This window comes from Saimiri boliviensis, chromosome 13 (assembly GCF_048565385.1).
Source record: "Saimiri boliviensis isolate mSaiBol1 chromosome 13, mSaiBol1.pri, whole genome shotgun sequence".
Classification (NCBI taxonomy): Eukaryota; Metazoa; Chordata; class Mammalia; order Primates; family Cebidae; genus Saimiri; species Saimiri boliviensis.
This window is the reverse complement of record NC_133461.1, coordinates 57,052,664-57,074,798: the sequence shown is the minus strand read 5'-3', so window position 1 is coordinate 57,074,798 and position 22,135 is coordinate 57,052,664. Positions and strand designations below refer to the sequence as shown.

Here is a 22,135-nt window from a genome sequence, read left to right as displayed (position 1 = left end):
GTGTCATTACTAAATCACATTCTTGGTTCTTAAAGTTGGAGATAGTGGTGAGTTTCAGTGCAGCAGCACTTGTTGCCTAAAAGACGACTGAAAACAGCCGCTACCACCCAGGACCACAGAGGTCCAAGACACTGTTATAATTTAACACACAGAGGAGGCTGGTGCCATCAAAACACAGTGTTCAGCTGCTTATTTTTGTACTTTGGTGCATAAACATTGCTGAAATGCCGTTTGGCAATAATATTTTTTAAATGCACTAGTAAGCAGTATACTTCTCCCTAAGTTTTTCTGGGACTCACAGTCTTTTTGCTTTTCCAATGTCTCTCTAAGATTTCTTGTTCTTAACTGGGGTAAGCAAACAAGCCTATAAAGGCAATTGCATTTAACATGGAGAGTCATGTTTTCTAAAGGAAAGTGGAAACAAAACGAGGCCTCTTTCCCTTCACTGATTGGTAGTAGGAACTGCCCTTCTCTGGGAGGCAGATTTACAATGTAATTATGCTTTTGACTTTTCATTAGTTTGGGAATGCTTGACATTCTTAATCTGAGGTTTAATTATTGCTAAGTATAGCTCTTCTTTGTGGTCTCCTATGCAGTTTCCCAGGGTTGTTTCAATGGCTCCAACCCTTTGCGATGTGGCTCATCCACTGATAATGGTGTGAATAGAAAAAGCTGGCAGATGATGACTTTCAAGCTATATCATAACAGTATCTCATTTTCCCACTAAATGCTTATTCTCGTTAAAATATTATTTCAAAACAGCTTTCATAACTGCTGCCAAATAAAGTTAAATGGACCTTGAAGTATTAGCTTTTAAGTGGGAAAATAGACATTTAAATTTTGTGATAGAAAATATGTTTCACCCTGGGTAAAACCAGCCTGTGAGTAATCGCTCAGGGAGGCCAGCCTAACACAGACTTCCCTTTAATAATACCTACCATTTACTGAGTACCTGCTATGCCAGGCATTATTATTTCCTCCATTTTATGATAGGAAAACTTAGGTTCAGAGAGGTTGTGTTACTTGTCTAAGGGTACCCAGCTAGTTGGTGGGGGGATCAGTATTCAAACTCAGACTGTCTGAATCCAGAATCACATGTGAAATCTCTACCCAGGCTCCCTCCTAGCCATATGGCTAATAACGCATTCAAGCCCCACATCTTTGTGAAGTCCTACTGTGTGCTCTCACACTCCACTAGATACTGGTGAGCAAGATAGATAAGGCCCTATCTTCTGGACTCATAACTGTAATGACTTAGCATCAAAGGTCTGAAGGATTGATGTGCTCTTCAGTCAGCCACAGGAGACGCTCTATACTGGAGCTCTTGAAAAGATAAAGCAGATTCCAGGATTGCTGCCCTGTGTAGCTTATCTTGCTTACCATTGACTGAATGAATATGGATGGCCCACTGTAGCCATGAACTCTGAAAACAGCCCCTACACATCTTACTAACAGGTTTGCATTGAGAAAATAAAATATTGTTACAAGTGCCATTTTCATAAACAGACTGTAACCACCAGTGAGTGGTCAGTAAAAATAATAATAGTATTTTAAACAAGGAACAGGGAAGTATAGACATTTTTCATAGAAAATTCATTTATTTCTGCTGACATCAGAGTTTCTAACAACACCAACCATCAAACCTTAAGGGAGGTAACTTTTCAGTCAGGCAGTGATTTGATTTCTTTTTTAGTGCATGACATTTGAAGAACCAAAACAAGTATCATACCTTGAAAAGTTCTGCTGATTGTTTAAGGGCATTTTGTAATTATACAGCAGTGAAAGCCAATATAAACATAAATTAGTAATCCCAATTAAGATTCCAGGGAGATCCTAGGAACTTTCTTAACTTTCAAATTTATCATGAATATTTCATCGATACTCTTAAAAATAGAAAAGAAATGCATTTTTCAGCGTGGGAGATTTAAAATGAAATATATTTATTGGAGTTGGATATATTAAACATGACTTCTTTATGCTTCCTGAATGACGTAATATTATAGCTCAGTATCATGTGAGGTATTATTCACTAGCCTGTGAGGTTGGATGTTTTACATTTGGCGTGAAAAACACACTTGTCTTTGGCTCTGTGGAAGAAGCCACATTTCTTTTGCCCAGTCATTTTCTTATGACGTAGAAATGTTAGGAAACTAGCTAATGTTTATAAAACAATTTATTATTCAAAGGCAAAACAGTCCCACTTTAAAGTAGATAATATATGCTTTAAAATGTAACCATCTCATAAAATACAATTGTGTTTAGTGATCCCAGACATTGAACCGGATCATTTCCGTGTGCTGGCAAGGAGGAGTGTGGGCTCTGAAGCCAGGGAGCCCAAAAGTCACTTAACCACCTGGGGTCCCAGTTTCTTTATCAATGTAATGGGGGACAACAATGACATGTATCTGATAGAGTTGTTTTAAGGATTAAATAGTAGTTTAGAATGGTGGCTAGTGTGTAATAAGCACTCAAGTTGTTTTAGTTTGTAATATTGTATTATAACCTGCTTTTCCTCCCAGCAATAAGTTAATTGCCAATTATGAGCCATCTATATTAATTTAATCAGTGATGTAGTTTAGACCTTGAAGGCAAATCTTCAGTTCTGAAATGAAAGTGATTTTCAGATTGCAAATGTGTTAAAACAGACCTGAGGGATAGGAGTGAGCTTTGCTCCACATGGGGAAGTATTAGTATTGGTTGGATTCCAGCTGCCATCACTGCTGTCATCATCAAAAATGCAGGGACTATTCTCAAAGTGAAGTTTGTAATTGTAGTAATGAAACAGTTTTTCTATTTGTTATAGTAGCGGTAGAAAATTGATAAATATATGTAAATATATTTAGATTACCTAAGAGCACTACCTTTTTTAGTACCGTTGCCTACTGATGACGTGATAAATATATTTTTTGAGACAGAGTCTCGCTCTGTTGCCAGGTGCCAGGCTGGAGTGCAGTGGCGTGATCTCAGCTCACTGCAACCTCTGCCTCCTGGGTTCAAGCAATTCTCCTGCCTCGGCCTCCTGGGTAGCTGGGACTACAGGTGCACACCACCATGCCCAGCTAATTTTTTTGTATTTTTAGTAGAGACAAGGTTTCACCATGTTGGCCAGGATGGTCTTGATCTCTTGACCTCGTGATCCGCCCTCCTTGGCCTCCCAAAGTGCTGGGATTACAGGTTTGAGCCACTGCGCCCAGCCAATGACATGATATTTTTAAAGATCTGGGCCGGGCACGGTGGCTCAAGCCTGTAATCCCAGCACTTTGGGAGGCCGAGGCGGGTGGATCACGAGGTCGAGAGATCGAGACCATCCTGGTCAACATGGTGAAACCCCGTCTCTACTAAAAACACAAAACATTAGCTGGGCATGGTGGCGCTTGCCTGTAATCCCAGCTACTCAGGAGGCTGAGGCAGGAGAATTGCTTGAACCCAGGAGGCGGAGGTTGCGGTGAGCCGAGATCGCGCCATTGCACTCCAGCCTGGGTAACAAGAGCGAAACTCTGTCTCAAAAAAAAAAAAAAAAAAAAAAAGATCTGTCTTTCAAATCCAGTCTCTGGTTTTATTCAGTAAGGATATGACATCAAGGAATCACAACATGAAACAAATTTGTCTCTAAATAAGTATTTGGAGAGATATTTGTATGCGTATGTTTTTAAACCATATGACATCATGTCTATTTCATCAGTGGTATTAATTTTCCATTAAGCTGTCATATTTCTATTTATTATTTATAATTGGGCTACCATTCTAACTAGCTTTCATTTATCCTTTAAACAAATATTTAATATGAACTTTCTGTGTGGCACTGTAAAAATGCCAAATAAAATGAATAAAATATAGCTTCTGTGCTCACAGAGCTTGCAGTCTGGTAGGCAAGACAAGACTTACGTGTAAACAACTGGAATCCAAAGTAGAAAGCAGACCGTGCCGTATTTGAGGTTCAGATAATATGGTGGAAGACAGGGACATTTTCATTTGCAGGAGAGATTTGAATTATATTTTATCTTTCAGATTACATTATATTTCATATCTTGAATTGTATTTCATATTACATTAATAGAGTAAGCAACATTGAAGAAAAATGTCTTAGAGGAAGGCTGGGCCTGGTGACTCATACTTATAATCTCAGCACTTTGAGAGGCTGAGGGGGGAAGGTTGCTTGAGGCCAGGAGTTTGAGACCAGCCGGGGCAACATAACAAGATCCTGTCTCCACAGAAAATTTAATGGGTGCAGTGGTGAGTGCCTGTAGTCCAGCTACTTGGGGGACTGAGGTGGGAGGATCCCTTGAGCATTGGCACAGTCTTGGCTCATTGCAACCTCCATCTCTTGGGTTCAAGCAATTCTCCTGCCTCAGCTTCCTGAGTAGCTGGGATTACAGGTGCATGCCACCATGGTCAGCTAATTTTTGTATTTTTTTGTAGAGACAGTGTTTTGCTGTGTTGCTCAGGCTGGTCTTGAACTCCTAGTCTCAAGTGATCAGCCCACCTCAGCCTCCCAAAGTGCTAGGACTATAGCCGTGAGCCACCGTGCCTGACCTGAAATCTCTTAAGTGTGACATTTCAGTGTGGGAGATGAGAGGAGACCAAATTCAAAGTCTTCTTGAACTATGTCTCTTAAACTCAAACTGTTGGTCCATCATTTGTAATTAATTCTAGTATATTGCATTGGCATAATTGTTTAGATAATCTAAACAACGTTAATTGATTTCAAAACAAAAAGATGTATAAGTGTTATTTTTTAAACAAAGACCTCTTATTTTTTTGTGTCTCCAGGGAAATGGACAGCATTAGTTTTCCTTGCCAAAACACTCAAGTATTTGAGGCCCCACCAAGGCCCTTATGCAATTTAAGGCAGAGATTCAAGTCCTCATCCTGATGCTTTTATTAACATGATTTAAATGATTGGATGAGAATTTTTCTCGTAGAATAAAGGGAAACACGTCACCTCCCCTGCAATCACCTGTGAATGATGGACGCAGATGTCAAGGTTTTGGATGTTGTATTTGCTGATTACTTCATAAGTTCTTGGAGTTGGTGACTGTGGGGAAATCTGATGTAGCCCCTACTGCCAAGTTAGGGGTAAAAGTAACAAAAACACTCCTTTCTCAGTTTTGTTAGACTGTAAAGGAAGGAATAGGGTACCTATGCCTCTTTATTCTAACAGCAAGTGTCTGCTGTTTTTATAAGCATCAGAATTGCAAGTTGTGCCGGAAAGTAGAGTAATTTTATGTCTGTAATTTTGACTTTCGACTTTAAAGAGCTATATAAGTGAATCAAAAGTGATCCCATTGTTGCAAAACATAAAATTGAGTAAGCAGCTGAGTAATCAAAATGAATCTCCTGTGATACTTTAAAATAATCTACAAGTATTTAAACTGCTACAGATTTCTTCATCCATTTGGGATAAAACAGTTGAATGGAAGACTGATCTAATTACCCTCCAAAATATCCTGAAGTAACAAAGTATCCTCAGATGTGGGAGATACTTTATCTGAGGATACTTTGTTATGCTACATTGAGTTCATTCACCAGAAGAATACATAATAACTATTTTCCAGAAATGCCTTCAGGGAAAAAGGAAACCATGCAGGGAGCCAGATAAAAGTTTACCTTTGTAAAGCTATAAAACCAGGGCAAATGTTACCGATACTGTTCTTAGGGACACATCAAGATTAAAGGACACGTTTCTTCAGCTTTTACAGCCCCAAATACATTAAGATAAGTTTTCTTCAATATCAGCCAGGTGCTTCAGGGCCCATTTCCTAAGCCCGAATAGAACCTGCAGCATATATTACTCTTTTGCTCATCAAACTTTCCTGTTGGTCCTTCCCCCAAATAGTCACCTCAGAATGGAGTTTTGTAACCAGAAGAATGGACTTTTGAAACCAGATAATTAAAGTCCTTGGATATTTATTTTGGACCTTAAAGCACAGTAGCTTTTACCACTGCCTCTGTCCTCTTACATCAAAGAAAACTCATATTTATTAAGCGATTGGTATGTGTTGGATGTTTTCCATGCGTCAGTTCACATTTTTCTCCCCAAAATGTGTGAGATAGGAATCATTGGTTCCCTCTTATAGGAAACTGAGAGGGAGGCATGAATTTATATTGCTATTACAAGGTAGAGCTAGTCTTCAAACCCAGGTCTTTGAATTTCAAAGCCCACATATTCCCATTAATTCTGTCAGCCTCTGGTGTTAGGAAAGGAGTCTTCCAGGATATCACAGCAACATCAAGGGGACACTCCAAATATGTAGCAGCTCAGGTGACACACTGTGGAAGCCACTGTTCCCGTATGAAAGCAACTCCATGGAGCACTGGCCAGTAAAGAGTGACTGTAGACTTGGGGGTCCTGACGGCACCAGACATTTGGCACCAGGAATACAGGGGCAAGGTGCTGCTTCAGTGGGAAGTGGTAACACACAGGGACAGTTTGCAGAACCGCTCAAAGCAGAGGCCATTGTTCTTTAACCAGTTGGTTCAGAAGCACTTAAATATTTTAACAACCAATGATACCATACCATTGTGCTCTAAGAGTAATGACAAATAGACAAGAGCTGGGAATGCATCCTGGTCTAAATAGGATAGAGCAACCGATGGATACTCCTATGTAGACAGCGCCACTGAGCCAGTGTGGAAGAGCAGTCTAACTTCAGCCTAGTCCCTGTCTACAGTCCTTCAGCCTGGCTCCTAAAAATGTCTCCATTTGCTATGTTGTTCAGTTTGGCATTTGTTGGAAACCTACTTTGGGCCAGGTATTGAAGCTCCAAGTTGAAACTTTGTTTTCTGTGGTTTCAGGTTGAACTCCACATTCTGGCTCTTTGGGTGCATTTTCTGGTTATCTGGTCTTCAGTGCATTATCTGTTGGACCTGAATACTTGCGTCTATTTGACTTTTCCATTCATATTCTCTTATTTGCTTGTTTCACATTATTTCTTATCAAAGTTAGAGATGTACATAGTTTAAAGAGTCAGATAATGTCATAGCTTTATTCTGAAAAACAGCAGTTTCCTGCCCAGGCTACCTTCATTTCATCATTTTTCATTCCCCAGAGGTAACCTCTTGATAGCTTTGTTTTACCATTTTCTTTTGGCATTTATCCCTCTTTCAGTTACCTGCTAAGACCTAAAAAAAAAAAAACCATCCAGAAGCCCTGTAGTTTTGAACAGCAGCTGTTTTTTTTTTGCTCATGATTCTGCAGTTCAGCCTGGACTAGACACGTGGCTGGTCTCACACTTTCCCTGCTCTCGTCCTCCAGCATTCTCTCTCTCCAGGTGGCCTCTAGTCCAGCAGAGGAGGTAAACTTTTTACATGGCCACTGGCTGCCAAAATGTGAAGCCGAAAGGCCCTGGAGCCCCCCACTCCCACTTCTGCCACATTCCATGGGAAAGAGCAGGTCGTGGGGCCCGCCCAGATTCCAGGGGAAGAAAGTGGACTTGCACGTGGAGGGCTGGAAGGAATTGCTGGTAGTCCATTATGACTATGATCTGCCATGACCCCCGTATCTCTCAGTGACATGCTTATGGTGCTCTTGCTTCTTCTTCTTTTTTTTTTTTTTTTTGGTCTTAGGCATTATATGCAGGCTTCCTTTTATAGCAGAGGAGGGTTTCATTCTCTTTCACCTTCCACCTTCCCCTAACAACTCCTGCAGTATCTCCTGTTCTCATTCATCTTCCTAAGACAGTTACAGTGTACTCTCAGATCCATATTCAGTGTTGATATTGTGACAATGTCAGGGTGATTCACAGCTGAGTCATATTTCTTGAGTAGCTTTTTGTTTCCCTTCACCAAGTTAATCACCCTCTTGCTAGTTTGTTTAGCGCCTCATGTGTACATCATTATTCATCTCCAAAGTCTCTTCTACTTTCCCAAATCTCTCCCTTGTGTGTTCAAACATATTAGGAATTCTTTCATTTCTATCTTCTTGAAGGAATCTTTTCCAGAGCATTCTGACCAACTGAGGGTTAGAGTTAAGTTAGAATGTATATACACAGACACACACAGACATGCACACACACACACACACACACACACACACACACACACACACAGAGGGTGTGTTCCTTATTGGAGAGTGCAATGCATCCTCCAATAGTTAACTTCCTGAGACAAGTGTCTGTGAGATGTACATTTTTGGGAATTCTGCTGCTCTGCAAAGGTCTTTGTTACCCCTCATTGAATTGAGAGCTTTCTATATAGGAAATAATTTATCCTTAGGTTTCAAAAGCACTGCTGTAGTTTCTTTAGCTTCCAACTTTCCTGCTAAATGTGAAGCTGTTCTTTTTTTCTTTGTAAAATTCTTCTTTTCTTTGTAAAATTCTGTCTGGAAACTTTTAGAATTTTATTTTTGTCTTCAGTGTTCTAAAATTTTATGATAATGAGCCTTGGAGGGACTGTCTTTTCTTTCTTTATTCTGGACCATGATGGGCCCATTCTTCCTGGAAACTCATGTCCTTCAATGCTGGGAAATGTGCTTCTCTCCTTTTTTTTTTTCTTTTTTCCAGGAAACACCTGTGGTGTGAATATTGGACCCTGTAAGTTGATTTATTTTATTACTATTATTTTTTGAGATGGAGTCTTGCTTTGTTACCTGGAGTACAGCTAGAGTATATTGGCTCAAACTCAGGTCACTGCAACCTCCGCCTCCCAGGTTCAAGCAGTTCTCCTGCCTCAGCTCCCAAGTAGCTGGTATTATAGGCACACACCATCATACCCAGCTAATTTTTGTATTTTAGTAGAGATGACATTTCGCCATGTTGCCCAGGCTGGTCTCGAACCCCTGACCTCAGGTGATCCACCTGCCTTGGCCTCCCAAAGTGTTGCGGTTACAGGCGTGAGCCACTGTGCCCAGCCTCTAAATGGATTTTCTAATTTTTTCTTATTTTTGCTTTTATTCTATTTATATGCCTTTATTCTACTTTTTGTAATATTTTGACTCCATCTTCCAATCTTTCCATTGAGATTTATTTCTGTGACCATATTTTAATTTCCAAGAGTTCTTTCTTTCTTTCCTTTTTCTTTTCTTTTCTTTTTTTTTTTTTTTTTTTTTTTTTTTTTTTTTTTTTTTTTGAGGTGGAGTCGCTTTTCTCATCCAGGCTGGAGTGCAGTGGTACAATCTCACCTCACTGCAACCTCCGCCTCTTGGGTTCAAGCAATTCTTCTGCCTCAGCCTCCCTGGATTAGTAGTTGGGATTACAGGAATGTGCCACCATGCCCAGCTAATTTTTGTATTTTTAGTAGAGATGGGCTTTAACTCTGTTGGCCAGGCTGGTCTTGAACTCCTGACCTCAAGTGATGCACCCACCTCACCCCCACCGAAGAGCTGGGATTACAGGTGTAAGCCACCGCACCTGGCCCTTTTTCTGATGGTTGCTTTTTTATAGCATCCTGTTTTCTGAATATATTATCTTCTCTTATCTCTGTAAGCATATTAATGATATTTGTCTTTTTCTGAGGTATTAATTTTTCCTATATAATGTAGATTTCCTCTCAATTCCTTTATTGGGTTTCTTTATTTTCATGTTTGTCTTTTCATGTTAGAGGTTGTATCAGTTGTCTAATGACTCTTCTTATTTAAGAGCAGACCTGTGTATCCAATTAACCTGTGTATTCCATTACACAGGTTAATTGGAACCTTTTATACTGGTGAGTTTTGTGAACTGTGACCATCACTCTAAGTTTACCTGGTTCCGTCGGAGACCTCCTGGAATTAGAACCATTTGTTTGTTTGTTTGTTTTAGCTGATCAAATTCCCCAGAAAAGAACCTTTTTTTTTTTTTTCTTTAATACAGAGTCTCACTGTGTCACCAGGCTGCCAGGTAGGAGTGCAGTGACATGATCTCGGCTTACTGCAACCTCCACCTCCTGGTTCAAGCAATTCTCCTGCCACAGCCTTTTGAGTAGGATTACAGGCACCCACCACCATGCCCTGCTAATTTTTTGTAGTTTTAGTAGAGGTTTCAGCATGTTGGCCAGGATGGTCTCCATCTCCTGACCTCATCAACCACCTGCCTCAACCTTCCAAAGTACTGGGATTACAGGCATGAGCCACTGCACCTGGCCCAGTCTCATCTTTACCATAAAGGGGACTTTCTGGCTGATTAAGTGGGAGAAGAGGACCCAGGGTCTGAGCATTTAGTTGGTAAACTTTCACCTTTCCCCAATTTCATTACAGTTCCTTTTATCTCCTGTTGCTGGTGTCCACTAGACAAGAGAACTTTTGTTTTAATGTTTCCAAGTAATAAAAATTCAATGTCTGCTGTGGTCAGGGAGGGACAGTCACCCAGTCCTTTGCGGGGGCAGTTCCAACTGCTTCTCTTTTGTTCACATACTATACAAATCATCCACTTAACATGTACAATTCAATGTATATTTTGGTATATTCATATATTTTGTGTTCATTATTATAATCAATTTCAGAACAGTTTCACCATCCCCCCAAAAAATCCTTAGCCATTAACAGTCACTCCTCAATTTCCCTCAAAACCACCAGACCTAGGCAAATATTAATTTGCTTTCTGACTCTAGATTTTCCTAATGTAAACATCTCATATAAATTGAATCACACGCCAGGCGCGGTGGCTCAAGCCTGTAATCCCAGCACTTTGGGAGGCCGAGGCGGGTGGATCACGAGGTCAAGGGATCGAGACCATCTTGGTCAACATGGTGAAACCCCGTCTCTACTAAAAATACAAAAAATTAGCTGGGCGTGGTGGCTCGTGCCTGTAATCCCAGCTACTCAGGAGGCTGAGGCAGGAGAATTGCCTGAACCAAGGAGGCGGAGGTTGCGGTGAGCTGAGATCACACCATTGCACTCCAGCCTGGGTAACAAGAGCGAAACTCTGTCTCAAAAAAATAAAAATAAAAAAATAATAAAAAAATAATAAATAATAAATTGAATCACACAGTGTGTGTTTTTCTTGTGACTGGCCTCTTTCACATAGCATAATGTTTTTAAGGTTTATCCATAATGTAGTATGTATCAGTGCTTCATTCTTTATTGCTGAATAATATTCCACTGTATAGACATACCACAGTTTATCCATTTATCAGTCAGTGAACATTTGGCTTGTCTCCCCTTTTTTTGCTATTATGAATAATGCTGCTACAAACATTCATGTGCAAATTTTTGTATGAACATATGTTTTAATTTCTCTTAGGTATAAGCCTAGGAGTAGAATTCCTGGATTATTTGGTAACTTTATGGTTTACATTTTGAGGAACAGCCAGACTTTTTTACACAGTGGCTGCACCATTTTATATTCCCACCAACAGCATATGAGGGTCCTAATTTCTCCATATCTTTGCCAATACTTATTATCTATCTTTTTGGTTATCGCCAACAGATTCTTAAACATATATTCTACCAGTCCTCCTATTTTAGCCCACCTTTATTCCCGAATTCCTAAGCCTGTTCAGGACTCTGCAATATCAATTATTGCTTCTTAGCTTTCCCAGCTTCTAGCTTAGGCTTCAGTTTCATGAGTGTGTGGGTCAGTCACTATCACAGTGTGGAACTCCTGAGTCCCACAGACCTGTGTCTTCATCTTGGTCTGGCTACTTGTAAGCTGTGAGACCTTGGGTCAAAGTAATGTAACTTCTCTGAGCCTTGGATTTCTCATCTGTAAAGCAGAAACATAACAAAATGCAGCCAGGTATGGTGGCTCACACCTGTAATCCCAGCACTTTGGGAGGCCAAGGCAGGCAGATCACTTGAGGCTGGGAGTTTGAGGCCAGCCTGACCAACATGGTGAAGTTCTATCTTTACTAAACATACAAAAATTAGGCAGGCATGGTTGTACAGGACTGTAATCCCAGCTACTCCTAGGCTGAGGTGGGAGGATCCCTTGAACTTGGGAGGCAGAGGTTGCAGTGAGCTGAGATTGCACCATTGCACTGCAGCCTGAATGACAGAGCAAGACTCTGTCTCAAAAAAAAAAAAAAAAAAAGAAAGAAAAGAAAAGAAAAAAGAAAGAAACAGCAAAATAGCTGGCATGCAGCAGGTACTGACTAAATATATTATCTTCTCTTCCTCAAACATGGTGAGTATGCAAAAAGAGAAAGACTTAATCTTTTTCCTTTCCAATTCATAAACTAGTGGGAAAGAGAGAGACATGTACAACTCTCATTTCCTTAATTTTCAACAACTACTGTTGAGTGCCTATCATGTGTCATAAATGTGTTAGTTGTTGAGGGTACAATGTGATGAGTTTCCCGTCTTCAAATGGCTTTCCATCTGGAGGAGTCAGAACCAGAGCTGGAATATAAGGTAGACAGAGTTAAGTGCTGTCACACTGATCCAAGGGAGCATACAAGAATGAGAGGTAAATTCTGATTGCAGTGCTAGTGCCCAACTTGGTCCACAGATTGACTGGAATGTTTTAATATGGATGACTCTTTAAGCCAACAGCTGTAATCCAACAGAACTAAACTTCGCTTGAACTCACGGTACTCTGAAATAGCAAGGTGCAAAGAATATATCAGCAGCCATGTTCTGTTCAACATTCTCTGTCACAAAACCTCTGGCCAGTGTGGCTCTGTGCCAGTTACCAAGGAAAGTAGAAAAAGATAAATAAAAATCACATTTCAAAATAGGTGAGCAAAATATAATGTAACCTGGAGGATTAAAAGGAAAATGCAGGGCCAGGCGCAGTGGCTCACACCTGTAATCCCAGCACTTTGGGAGGCCAAGGCAGGTGGATTGCCTGAGTTTGAGACCAACCCCCCAACGTGGTGAAACTGCATCTCCACCAAAAATACAAAAATTAGCTGGGCGTGGTGGCACACACCTGTAATTCCATCTACTTGGGAGGCTGAGGCAGAAGAATTGCTTCAGCACAGGAGATGGAGGTTGCAGTGAGCCAAGATCGTGCCACTGCACTTCAGCCTGGCCAACAGAGCGTGACTGAAAAAAATTAAATAAATAAATAAAATGAAAATGCAAAAGTCCAGCATGGAAGCCAAGAAAATATGAGCTTACAGAATAAATCTTAAACACTCTGTTATTTAATATGTTAAGGCCGTTTCTTCCCCACAGATAAACTGCTGTCAGAAACAGGGATCAAGTTATGACCACTGCAGAACTTGGCTTAAATCCTAACCACGTCCTTATTCATGTTGGAGCATGGCAGTTGTGTGACTATGACTGTCAGAGATACACTTTGGAAAGTGTAAGTTGCCAAAGAGACTGACATCAGAAGACTCTCCTCATCTGAGTATATCACCTTTACAGGCCCTGATACTGTAAAGGCAATCTGACAATCCGGGATAAAACACATTGAGCTTGGGTCTATATGGTGTGAGGAAAAGGTTTTGAGAATAGAATATAGCATTGCACATCATATCAGGCTTTTTGTCTTCATTAAATCCTGCCTGTCAGCTCTTTTGGGCCCTAGCATAGCCTTCTACCCTCTAGCATGTTTTAGTCATTGGGAACACTGACTACTCATTCTCTCTCCTATGGCTATTGTTGCTTGATCTAAATCATCTCCACAACCACAAGCCCTGTCAGCTTTACCCTCTTCCTCTTCCTTAAGTCCGTAAACACCCTACAGTACCATCAGTCTGAATCAGCTGTTTGCTAACTGAGCAGCTGGGAACATCTGGGAGTGAGCCTGAGGGACCACTCTAAGCCAGTGAACATGCACCAAGCTTTCCCCGCCCGGAATCCACTCAACTCTAAAGGGTAGCAAAAGAGGATTCTAAAGTCAACTTTTGAAAACATTGACTAAAACAAAGTTAACCAGTTTTTTTTTCTTCTCTTAGCACATCTCACAGTCTCCAAAACCATTATGAATTTCCAACAAAAGGATATAATATGCAGTGTTTTCCAATCTCCATCCTCTCCGAAAGAAACAAACAAAAAACAAAAACATTGAGAGAGACTGATTTAAGACACTTCTGTATAATTGTAGTCAGAAGTCATGTGTAGTGACTTATTTGTACCCCTCCTGTCTCCTGTGATTTTCTCTCTAATTTTAGAGTTGGACAAGATAGAGACTGTTTTATTCTTTTAATGGCTGTTATAAGAATCTCTAATCCTTTTTGGATGAGGGTTAAGACGAGAAGCAGGGAACCCACCCTGTGCTTTATGATGGGTGGCCTGTGAGGCCTTTGTTTTCTTGAACCCCTCATGGATTTGGACATGTTAATTTGGAGGTAGAAGCAGAACATAGCTAAATTGCTTTAATAACAAAAATATGAGAAACTTGAAGTTCCCAGGGAAATTTCAGGAAGGAGAGAGAAATCAGTCCAACTAAATGCTGCATGGGAAAAAGATCAGAGAGGGAAAAGAAAACAAACAAACAAACAAGCTAATGGTAGCCCTGCTGAAATGAAGCTTTGGGGGAGAATAGACATGTCCAATGGGAAATTTTAAGCTGTTTGCTGTTGGGGGTGCAGCACGAACCTCCCCTTATGTTTCCACTGTGACATCTTCGATGATGTTTCTGTGGTCCACAGTGCCTGAGTGTGAGTGGATTCTGTTGCAGAGGTGGCACAGTGGTGGAAGGGACAGAGCTGGCTGAGGGCACTGATGTCTGGGTGCCATCGATGCTGAGATTCATGTCTCATTAATTCTTCCCAGTGGGAAGGGTTTGGTTGTCATTGCAGGAACTATGTGGGTCCCTGAGAGGCAGCAGTTAGTGAAGGAGATGACCCCAGAGCCCAGACATCTAAAAACAGGGGCTTTTGGGTTAGTTGCCTAAAGATAACTTAACCCCTTGGATGGTTGATTATTTCTGCAGGAAGCATGATGACAACAGTAAATCCATACACACTTGTGAGGAAGATGTCAGAGAGAAACATTGAATTAATGGAGCGTGACAGGGGGTGGCCGGGTGGTCCGGAAAGGCATCTCAAAGGATTGCATTTTAGCTAAGACCTGAATTGGAAGGAGTCACATTAAGAACAGAGGAAGTGCGTCCCACGCAGCAGGAGCAGCCAGTGTGGAGACCCCTGTGGTCTTTTCTAGAAAACCTGGTGTGATCTGCCAGCAGAAGGAAAGCTGCTGTGACAAGCAGGGGCAATGGAGCAGGTGGAATACTGCGGCCCCCCACCCCCTCCGCAGCTTTTGTGCCCCTTGCCGGGGTTAACATTGTGTCTCTTCTTCTCTCACAGACGACTTTGCGGAGGAGGAGGAGGTGCAGTCCTTCGGTTACAAGCGGTTTGGTGAGTCCTGACAAAACTGTTCCTTATTTATGGTCAATCTTGGATGCAGCTACAGACCCCCAGGGACCATTGGCAGGCCCTTCATGCACATGGGCGTTTGTGGCTCTGAGGTCCAATTGTGGTTGGAAAGTGAGTGTCTGTGTCCCAGGCAGAGGGTTTCTCACAATTCTGAGGGGCCATGGGACAGGAGCTGCACCCAGGCATGGGGAAGCAATCGGATGTTTATGGTCTGCAGAATATGAAAGAGATGGCCTGCCAGACAGAGTGTGGTGGGAAAGGCAAATCGGTGACAAGACAGGAGCAAAATACCTGGAATTTTTCGATTTTGATATTCAGAAAACATCTTTACTCAGGCCTAACTCTCCTAACCTAGTGTTCATGAATGAGTGAGAGGGAGATTTCTTCCAGGAACCCGTCTTGACACAGGTGCTCTGTGGTAGGCTGAGGAATGGCCCCCAAAGGTGACAGCGCCCTGAATCCTGAAACCTGAATGTTACTGTATGTGGCACAAAGGACTTTCCAGGTGTGATTAAGTTGAAGAGTTTGAGATGGGGCCATGATCCTGGGTTACCTGGGTGGGCCTTGGAAGTCATCACAAGGGTCCTTGTAAGAGAGCAGCAGAGGGAGATGTGACTGCAGAGGGAAAGTGATATGAGGACGGAAGCTGAGGTTTTTGTGATGCACTCTGGTCAAGGGATATAGGTGGCCATCAGAAGCCAAAAATGCAAGGACATTAATGGATTCTTCCTTCAGAGTCTCGGGAGGGAGAGCTGTCCTTCCCACATTTTCATTTCAGCTGACTGAGGCTGATGTTAGACTTCTGGCCCCCAGAACTATGAGAGGAGAAATCTGTATTGTTTAAGCCAGCCCGTTCGTGGTAATCTGTTACAGCAGCCGCAGGAAACTCATACACGCCCTCTGCCTCCCAGGCTGCTGCGCCGGGTGCTCTTCTCTGCTTTGACCTTTGCTTCTCAGGACCTACAGTTTGGCCTTGAAATGCCAGTGATCACTGCAGAGTTTCAAAGGCAGCTCCAGGGACTGGAGGATTTTCCCGCCAGCTTGTTTCTGTGTTTGGCCAGAGGAAATGGAGAAGGACAGAGGAGAAAAGAGTGTGTATGTGAGTGAGTGAGTGAGTGAGTGTGTGTGTGGTGTGTGTGTGTGTGTGTGTGTGTGTGTGAGAGAGAGAGAGAGAGAGAGAGAGAGAGAGAGAGAGAATGAAAGTGAATGAATCTATTTCCTGTTGCTTAAAAAAAAATCCTGGCTGGACTTTGATTAAAGTTAACAACCCCCAGCTGCTCTGGCTCCTGCGCTGCTTTAGCATTTTTCCTTCTGGACACACACATCTACATTACTTTCTGGGAAAATGTACGACTTTAGAATAGGAACGCAGTGGCACCAAGCTCATCTCTCCTGCATTTGTTCCCTGGCAGAGCAACCCGGGTGCAGCCCTGTTGCCCCTCCTCCGTGTTCCTGTTCGTCATCTACACGACTCCATTTTTCTGCAATGGGACCCTGGCCCTGTGTTCTCCTTTGCTGGGGAATGGGAGTGAAGATGAAACCAAGAATTACAAAGGAAAACAAAACAAACAAACAAAAAAACACAGAAAGACAAGAATAAAGAGGAAAACAAAACTTGTCAAAATAAGGCAAAATAAATGTGGGGATGCCTGCGTGTTTTGGAACTCAGTAGAGATATGAAGACCCAAGAGAGAAAGCCTCTGTAGAAAGGGTGACCTTGAGAGAAAATTTTTTATAAATTTCTCAGCATGTTACCAGTTAGATGGGTGGGTGTGGATTTGATGAAAAACACACAAAAAAAGTACATTGCTGACAGGTTTTAATTTGTGGTGGTGCAGTTATGCATGGGAGTTACAATGGATGACTCACAGGAGACATGATAGCCACTTACAAATATTAGAGAGCACAAACAGAGGCTGGAAGAGAATGAGGCCAAGTGGTACAAATAGAAGAGAGGGACGGAATTAAAATGGGAATCCTTGGAATAGTCTGTGAAAGAGACATTCCTGATGCTGAGAATTCTTGGATTCAGCCTCTAGGCAAGGTGATGGATATCCAGCATAGGACCAGGGTAGATCTTTGCAAATGGAAGAGTCTTTGAGATGTTTGCTATATTATATTTTATTATTTTAGTTTTGAGACAGGGTCTTGCTCCGTCACCCAGGCTAGAGTGCAGTGGTGTGATCATAGCTTACGGTAACCTTGAATTCCTGGGCTCAAGCAATCCTCCTGCCTTAGCCTCTCGAGTACCTGGAACTGAGGGTATCTGCCACTATGTCTGGCTAATTTTTAAATTTTTTTTTGTGGAGACAGGGTCTTGCTCTGTTGCCCCGGCTGGTCTTGAACTCCTGGGTTCAAATAATCCTCCAGCCTCAGCCTCCCAAAATGCTGGGATTATAGGCATGAGACACTGCACCCACCTGATATGATTTAATGCTGCCTTTAATTTCACCGATACAGGAGATGAGGCCCAGATAGATTATGTCCTTGCTGAAGCAAGTTAGGTGGAGCTGGGGTTAGAAGATTCTCTTGTAACTCTCAGCATAGTGGTGTTTTGGGGAACAGCTCAGCAGTGAAGTGGAGGTGACTTTTCAACTTCCGTGTTGTGGAGGGGGACCTTGCAGCTCTGGAACTTTACAGTGGACTGGACACCCAATCCAGCCCCACTGGGGAGGCCTCATCATGGTTATAGAGTGAGGACTCTGATTCTTTAGAAGGTAAATGGGTTTTCAATTCCCAAGAAGTGGCCAATTGAATCCAGCAGAACCCAAGAACACATTTCTTCAGGCATGGCTACACTTTAACCATTGAAGGAAGACCAAGTCCCTTCCATGGAACAGGTTGATAGTAAGGTAATAGGTGGAAGGTATTTAGAGACAGGTCAACCCTCTAGGCCCTGCCCCAATCAGTCCTGTGTCTTGAAAGCAGCTACTTAAATTCAGTGGGTCCCAGATGCTACGTCTGCCCAGCCAGCAGAGTGAACCTGCCAAAGCCTTCACAGGGCTTCAGTGAGGTTAAGAGAGATGTCAGATGGACAAGTGCTTTGAAGTTACAGCACTATAAAAACACAAGACTGTACTATCGCTCCCCGGAGATCTGGGGCTGTTAGCACTCTCTCCACATTTTGGTACAGCCACTGCAAAGTATCAAAGTGTGACAGATCTGAAAACTTATTCCTGAAGAAAGTAAAGGTGTGATTTTCTTCTGAAAAAATGGTAACATTGTAGCCATTCATAGTTTCAAAAATAGACTCAATAACATAGAGGGTCTAGTTATTGTTTAATTTTAGGTACTTATTGCTTACGCAAGTATGATGAACACAACCCAAATTTAGACTACAGATCAGGCAGAGGTCAGTTATTCACAAGGCAAAGGGGCCGTTGTTTTAGCAAATCATTACTGGGTAGGCTTGTTTCCAATGTTATTCATATAGAGTTATTATTCAGAGGTGTTTGCTACGTGAAGTCAAGGCTGTTTACATAATAATATGGTGCTTCTTCAAATTCAGCATAGGATTGCAATAAAGAGCAAAATCCATGATCTTCTCCGGGGATCTCATACGGTATGGTATTTAGTAACATCTTCCCTTGTTCACTCAGGGATTCATTTTTGCAGTTTAGTCTCAACTAGGTCTTCTGTTTTTCTTCCATCTTTCCATATACCAGGCTTGTTCAGCCCCATTCCCAAAGTTCTGGACAGGTGTCTAATGGAGAGATGGAGTTTGGTCTGACTGTTTTGCCACTTTGCTTCTCTGACAAAAACATCAATGAGCGGAGACTTTGAAGGGTTAATTAAGTGAGCATTTTCAGGCTTTAATCAGGCTTTGGGGGTCAGCATTTCTTGGCCTCAGTATGCAGAGCTAATTGGGACGTAACTATAGTTACAATTTAGCAGAGTTCACTCTCTGGGACATGAGGTATCAGTATATTAATTTTTATTTTCCATAGATGTGATGTATACTACCACAAAAGTGATATTTTTCTACTTATTTCCCAGTTACTGTTTTCATTAAAAGCCTCACACATGGCTCTAGAATCCTTTATTATTATGCTTAACAGAAAGGGAATGAGACACAGCACCACCTGCATAGCCTGGGCCCTGCCTCTGGAGCCTGCATTCTCCCTTTCTGCGCTAGGGGAGGGGGGGGTGCTATACTGACTTTGTTTCATTGATTGGTCGAAATGGGTTCTCTTCTGTTATTTTTGGAATCTGATCCGCTATGATAATAGACGTCCAAAGTTGGGATGATGGAGGAGCAAGAGATACGTGGTTCAGCCTGTGAAAATCACGGGTGGAGTTAAAGGTTTCCAGTGAGCAACTGTGGGCAGCTGGAAACATTTGTTGTTTGTATTTGACAAGCAAAGCTTTGACAGAATTGCTTCTTTGGGGCTCAGGGATAGGAGTTATTAATAGCTATGAGAGAAAAAGATCTGAAAAATGGCAAACCGAAATGGTAACAAAAAAGAAAAAGGAAGCATTCTTTATGGAGTAGAATTCAAGTTTTTTTGTAAAAACTAAGTGGGAAAGTTCTAAGGAAATTGCTGAAAAATTATTTAGGGGTTACGGCCCAAAACAGGGTATCGGATGCCTTTTCCTTTGAGGTCAGTAAGTGTGTTCTTTGAAGCATGTCCTTGAGTGGTTTTGTTTATGCACAGCTTCACAGGCCTCTCTATAGCTATAGCCTCAAACAAGCCAGGCTTTAACTTTCCCTTTCTTTCCTCGAAAAATAGTTGCAGATTGGCAAGTGTATTTCTAAGAGTTTGGGCCACACAGTGCCAGGCCTGTCGAAGCAGCATGAGAAATCTGTGTTGAAGAGAATCCAGCCCTGCCTCTGAATGCCCCTGACTCACGCCTTACCGTCACCGTGCCCTCTTTCCAAACCCAGCCACCAAAGATATAAACATATGGAAACTCCAATTCATGGCTCTAGTTAAATTATTGAGCTGTTTCTTGCCAAGAGCTTTAGAGAAACTAATGTCTAAAATCACAGGGGACTACTGAGGCTTCTGAAAAATCACAGCACGAATATGCTTAATCATATAGCCAGAAAGGAAGGTTCTTTCTGAGGCACATGGTGAGGGGCTGCTTTTAATGTCAAGGGATTGAAAGAGTTTACCAAGAAGATACCGAACTCTCTTTGGGAAGCTGCTCCAGATAAACACTTGGATGCCTCCACTTCTTGTTGCTGGGCTTAGGGGAAGCAGGCTGCCTGTCTCTCCTCTCCTGGGAATCTTCCTGGAAGCCTGGCTTCATCTTCTGATTTGGAGAAGGCGTTGACTTGAAGCCATCGATCTCCGACAACAAGGAGGGCTCCAGGCATCCCTCTCACCACAGCCCTGCAGAAGGCTGACCCAGTCCCTGATGGGAATGCCAGGAATTTCCATCATTTCCTGTGGGGAACAACTGAATAAGCCAAGCCAGAGGCTGTCCTTCCAGAGGCACCTTTTCCAAACATTTCTAAGTGAAGCACAGGAATGACACTAGGAGGAAAGTGAAGGGCAAGAGAACAGTGGGACCCAGTCAGTGCTCCCCGTGGGGTTTCTTTGAAATGTCCAAAATCATTTGCATCAAGTTAAGGGGAGAGTTTCATTTATGTGGTTTTGCAAATCCAGTAGAGTTGCTATTTCTGATTTTATTTATTTGTTTATTTTTATTTTTGAGACAGAGTTTTGCTCTCGTGGCCCAGGCTGGAGCACAGTGGCACTATCATGGCTCACTACAACCTCCGCCTCCCGGGTTCAAGCGATTCTCCTGCCTCAGCCTCCTGAGTAGCTGGGATTACAGGTGCCCACCACCAACCCTGGTTAATTTTTTTTGTATTTTTAGTAGAGACGGGGTTTTATCATGTTGGCCAGGCTAGTCTTGAACTCCTGACCCCAGGTGATCCACCCACCTCAGTCTCCCAAAATGCAGCAATTACAGGCATTAACCACCACATCCAGCCTCTGATTTTGTAAGAATATGGTATCAAAATGGCATGTGAGGGAACTCAGTGCCAAAGAGATTCTCAGGCAGACCCAACTGGAAGGGGAGTCCAGAGTAGCTCATCTGGCCCCTTTATCCTCTGCTTCCAAGCAGGCAGATGGGGCTCCTCAATGCTGAGACAGGGAGTTCCTTGGCCATCACTGCTTTTTATATAACCTGAGGAGATTTCATCATCTTTATCACTATACATGATAACCACAGGCTCCCTTGCCAACAGTGTGCACCCAGCTTTCCCTTCTTTTCACCAAGAGGACTTCTCACTGGTTAGATCAGATCCTCCTTGCCTTGTCTTTCCTGCCCATCAGCAAAAAAAAAAAAAAAAAAAAAAAAAAAAAAAAGGTTCAATACCACATTTCCATGTGATTATGATTTTTTTCAGACCATGTGAAGAGAAAGTCATGTGAAAGAAACCATTAAATACTCCTTTGTGGATATCTACTATGTACCAAGTGGTTTCCCACCCATTGGTTCATTGAATTCTCCCAGAAACCCTTAGGGTAGGAGTTACCTGTGGTTTGCAGGTGAGAGCCAAAGCTCCCACGGTTGTGGCATGGCCGGTGTTGGAGTTAAGCCTGATTTCATGCCTCCATGTTCATTCTGCTCTATGCGTGACTGGGAAGCTCAAAGGCACGGCCATACTCAAGCATCCCAGAATTTTAATGGAAAAGCAAGTCATCATAGATGTGCCTGGACTAAATCAGCAGCTGTTGATACAGTCTTATATTTCACAGTTTCAGAATATGTGTTGTATTGAACACTTGAGCCCTGAGTTTTCAAGCCATTTAAAGTACATCTCCTCCTCCCCACTCTCCCTGGTTTTCATTCACTTATGAATCCTGGTAGGGCTGTGGGAGGGAGAAGGGGAGAATAATTTGTTTTTCCAACAATTGGGTTGAAACTGAATGTGGTTTGTTTTTATTTTTGGAAAAGTTAAAGAAAAAAAGCCTACTCGGCTGTTTTGGTTAAG

The 22,135-nt window shown here is 42.2% G+C and overlaps 1 protein-coding gene across 1 annotated transcript in view; it reads left to right on the top strand.

Annotated features, from left to right (window-relative positions):
• Positions 1-22,135, top strand: part of COLEC12 (collectin subfamily member 12) — a 182,351-nt gene that overhangs the window by 4,280 nt on the left and 155,936 nt on the right. Inside the window, exon 2 of the mRNA XM_003924795.4 lies at positions 15,115-15,165. Within this exon, the coding sequence (XP_003924844.1) occupies positions 15,115-15,165 (51 nt within the window). The remainder of the gene's footprint in view (positions 1-15,114; positions 15,166-22,135) is intronic.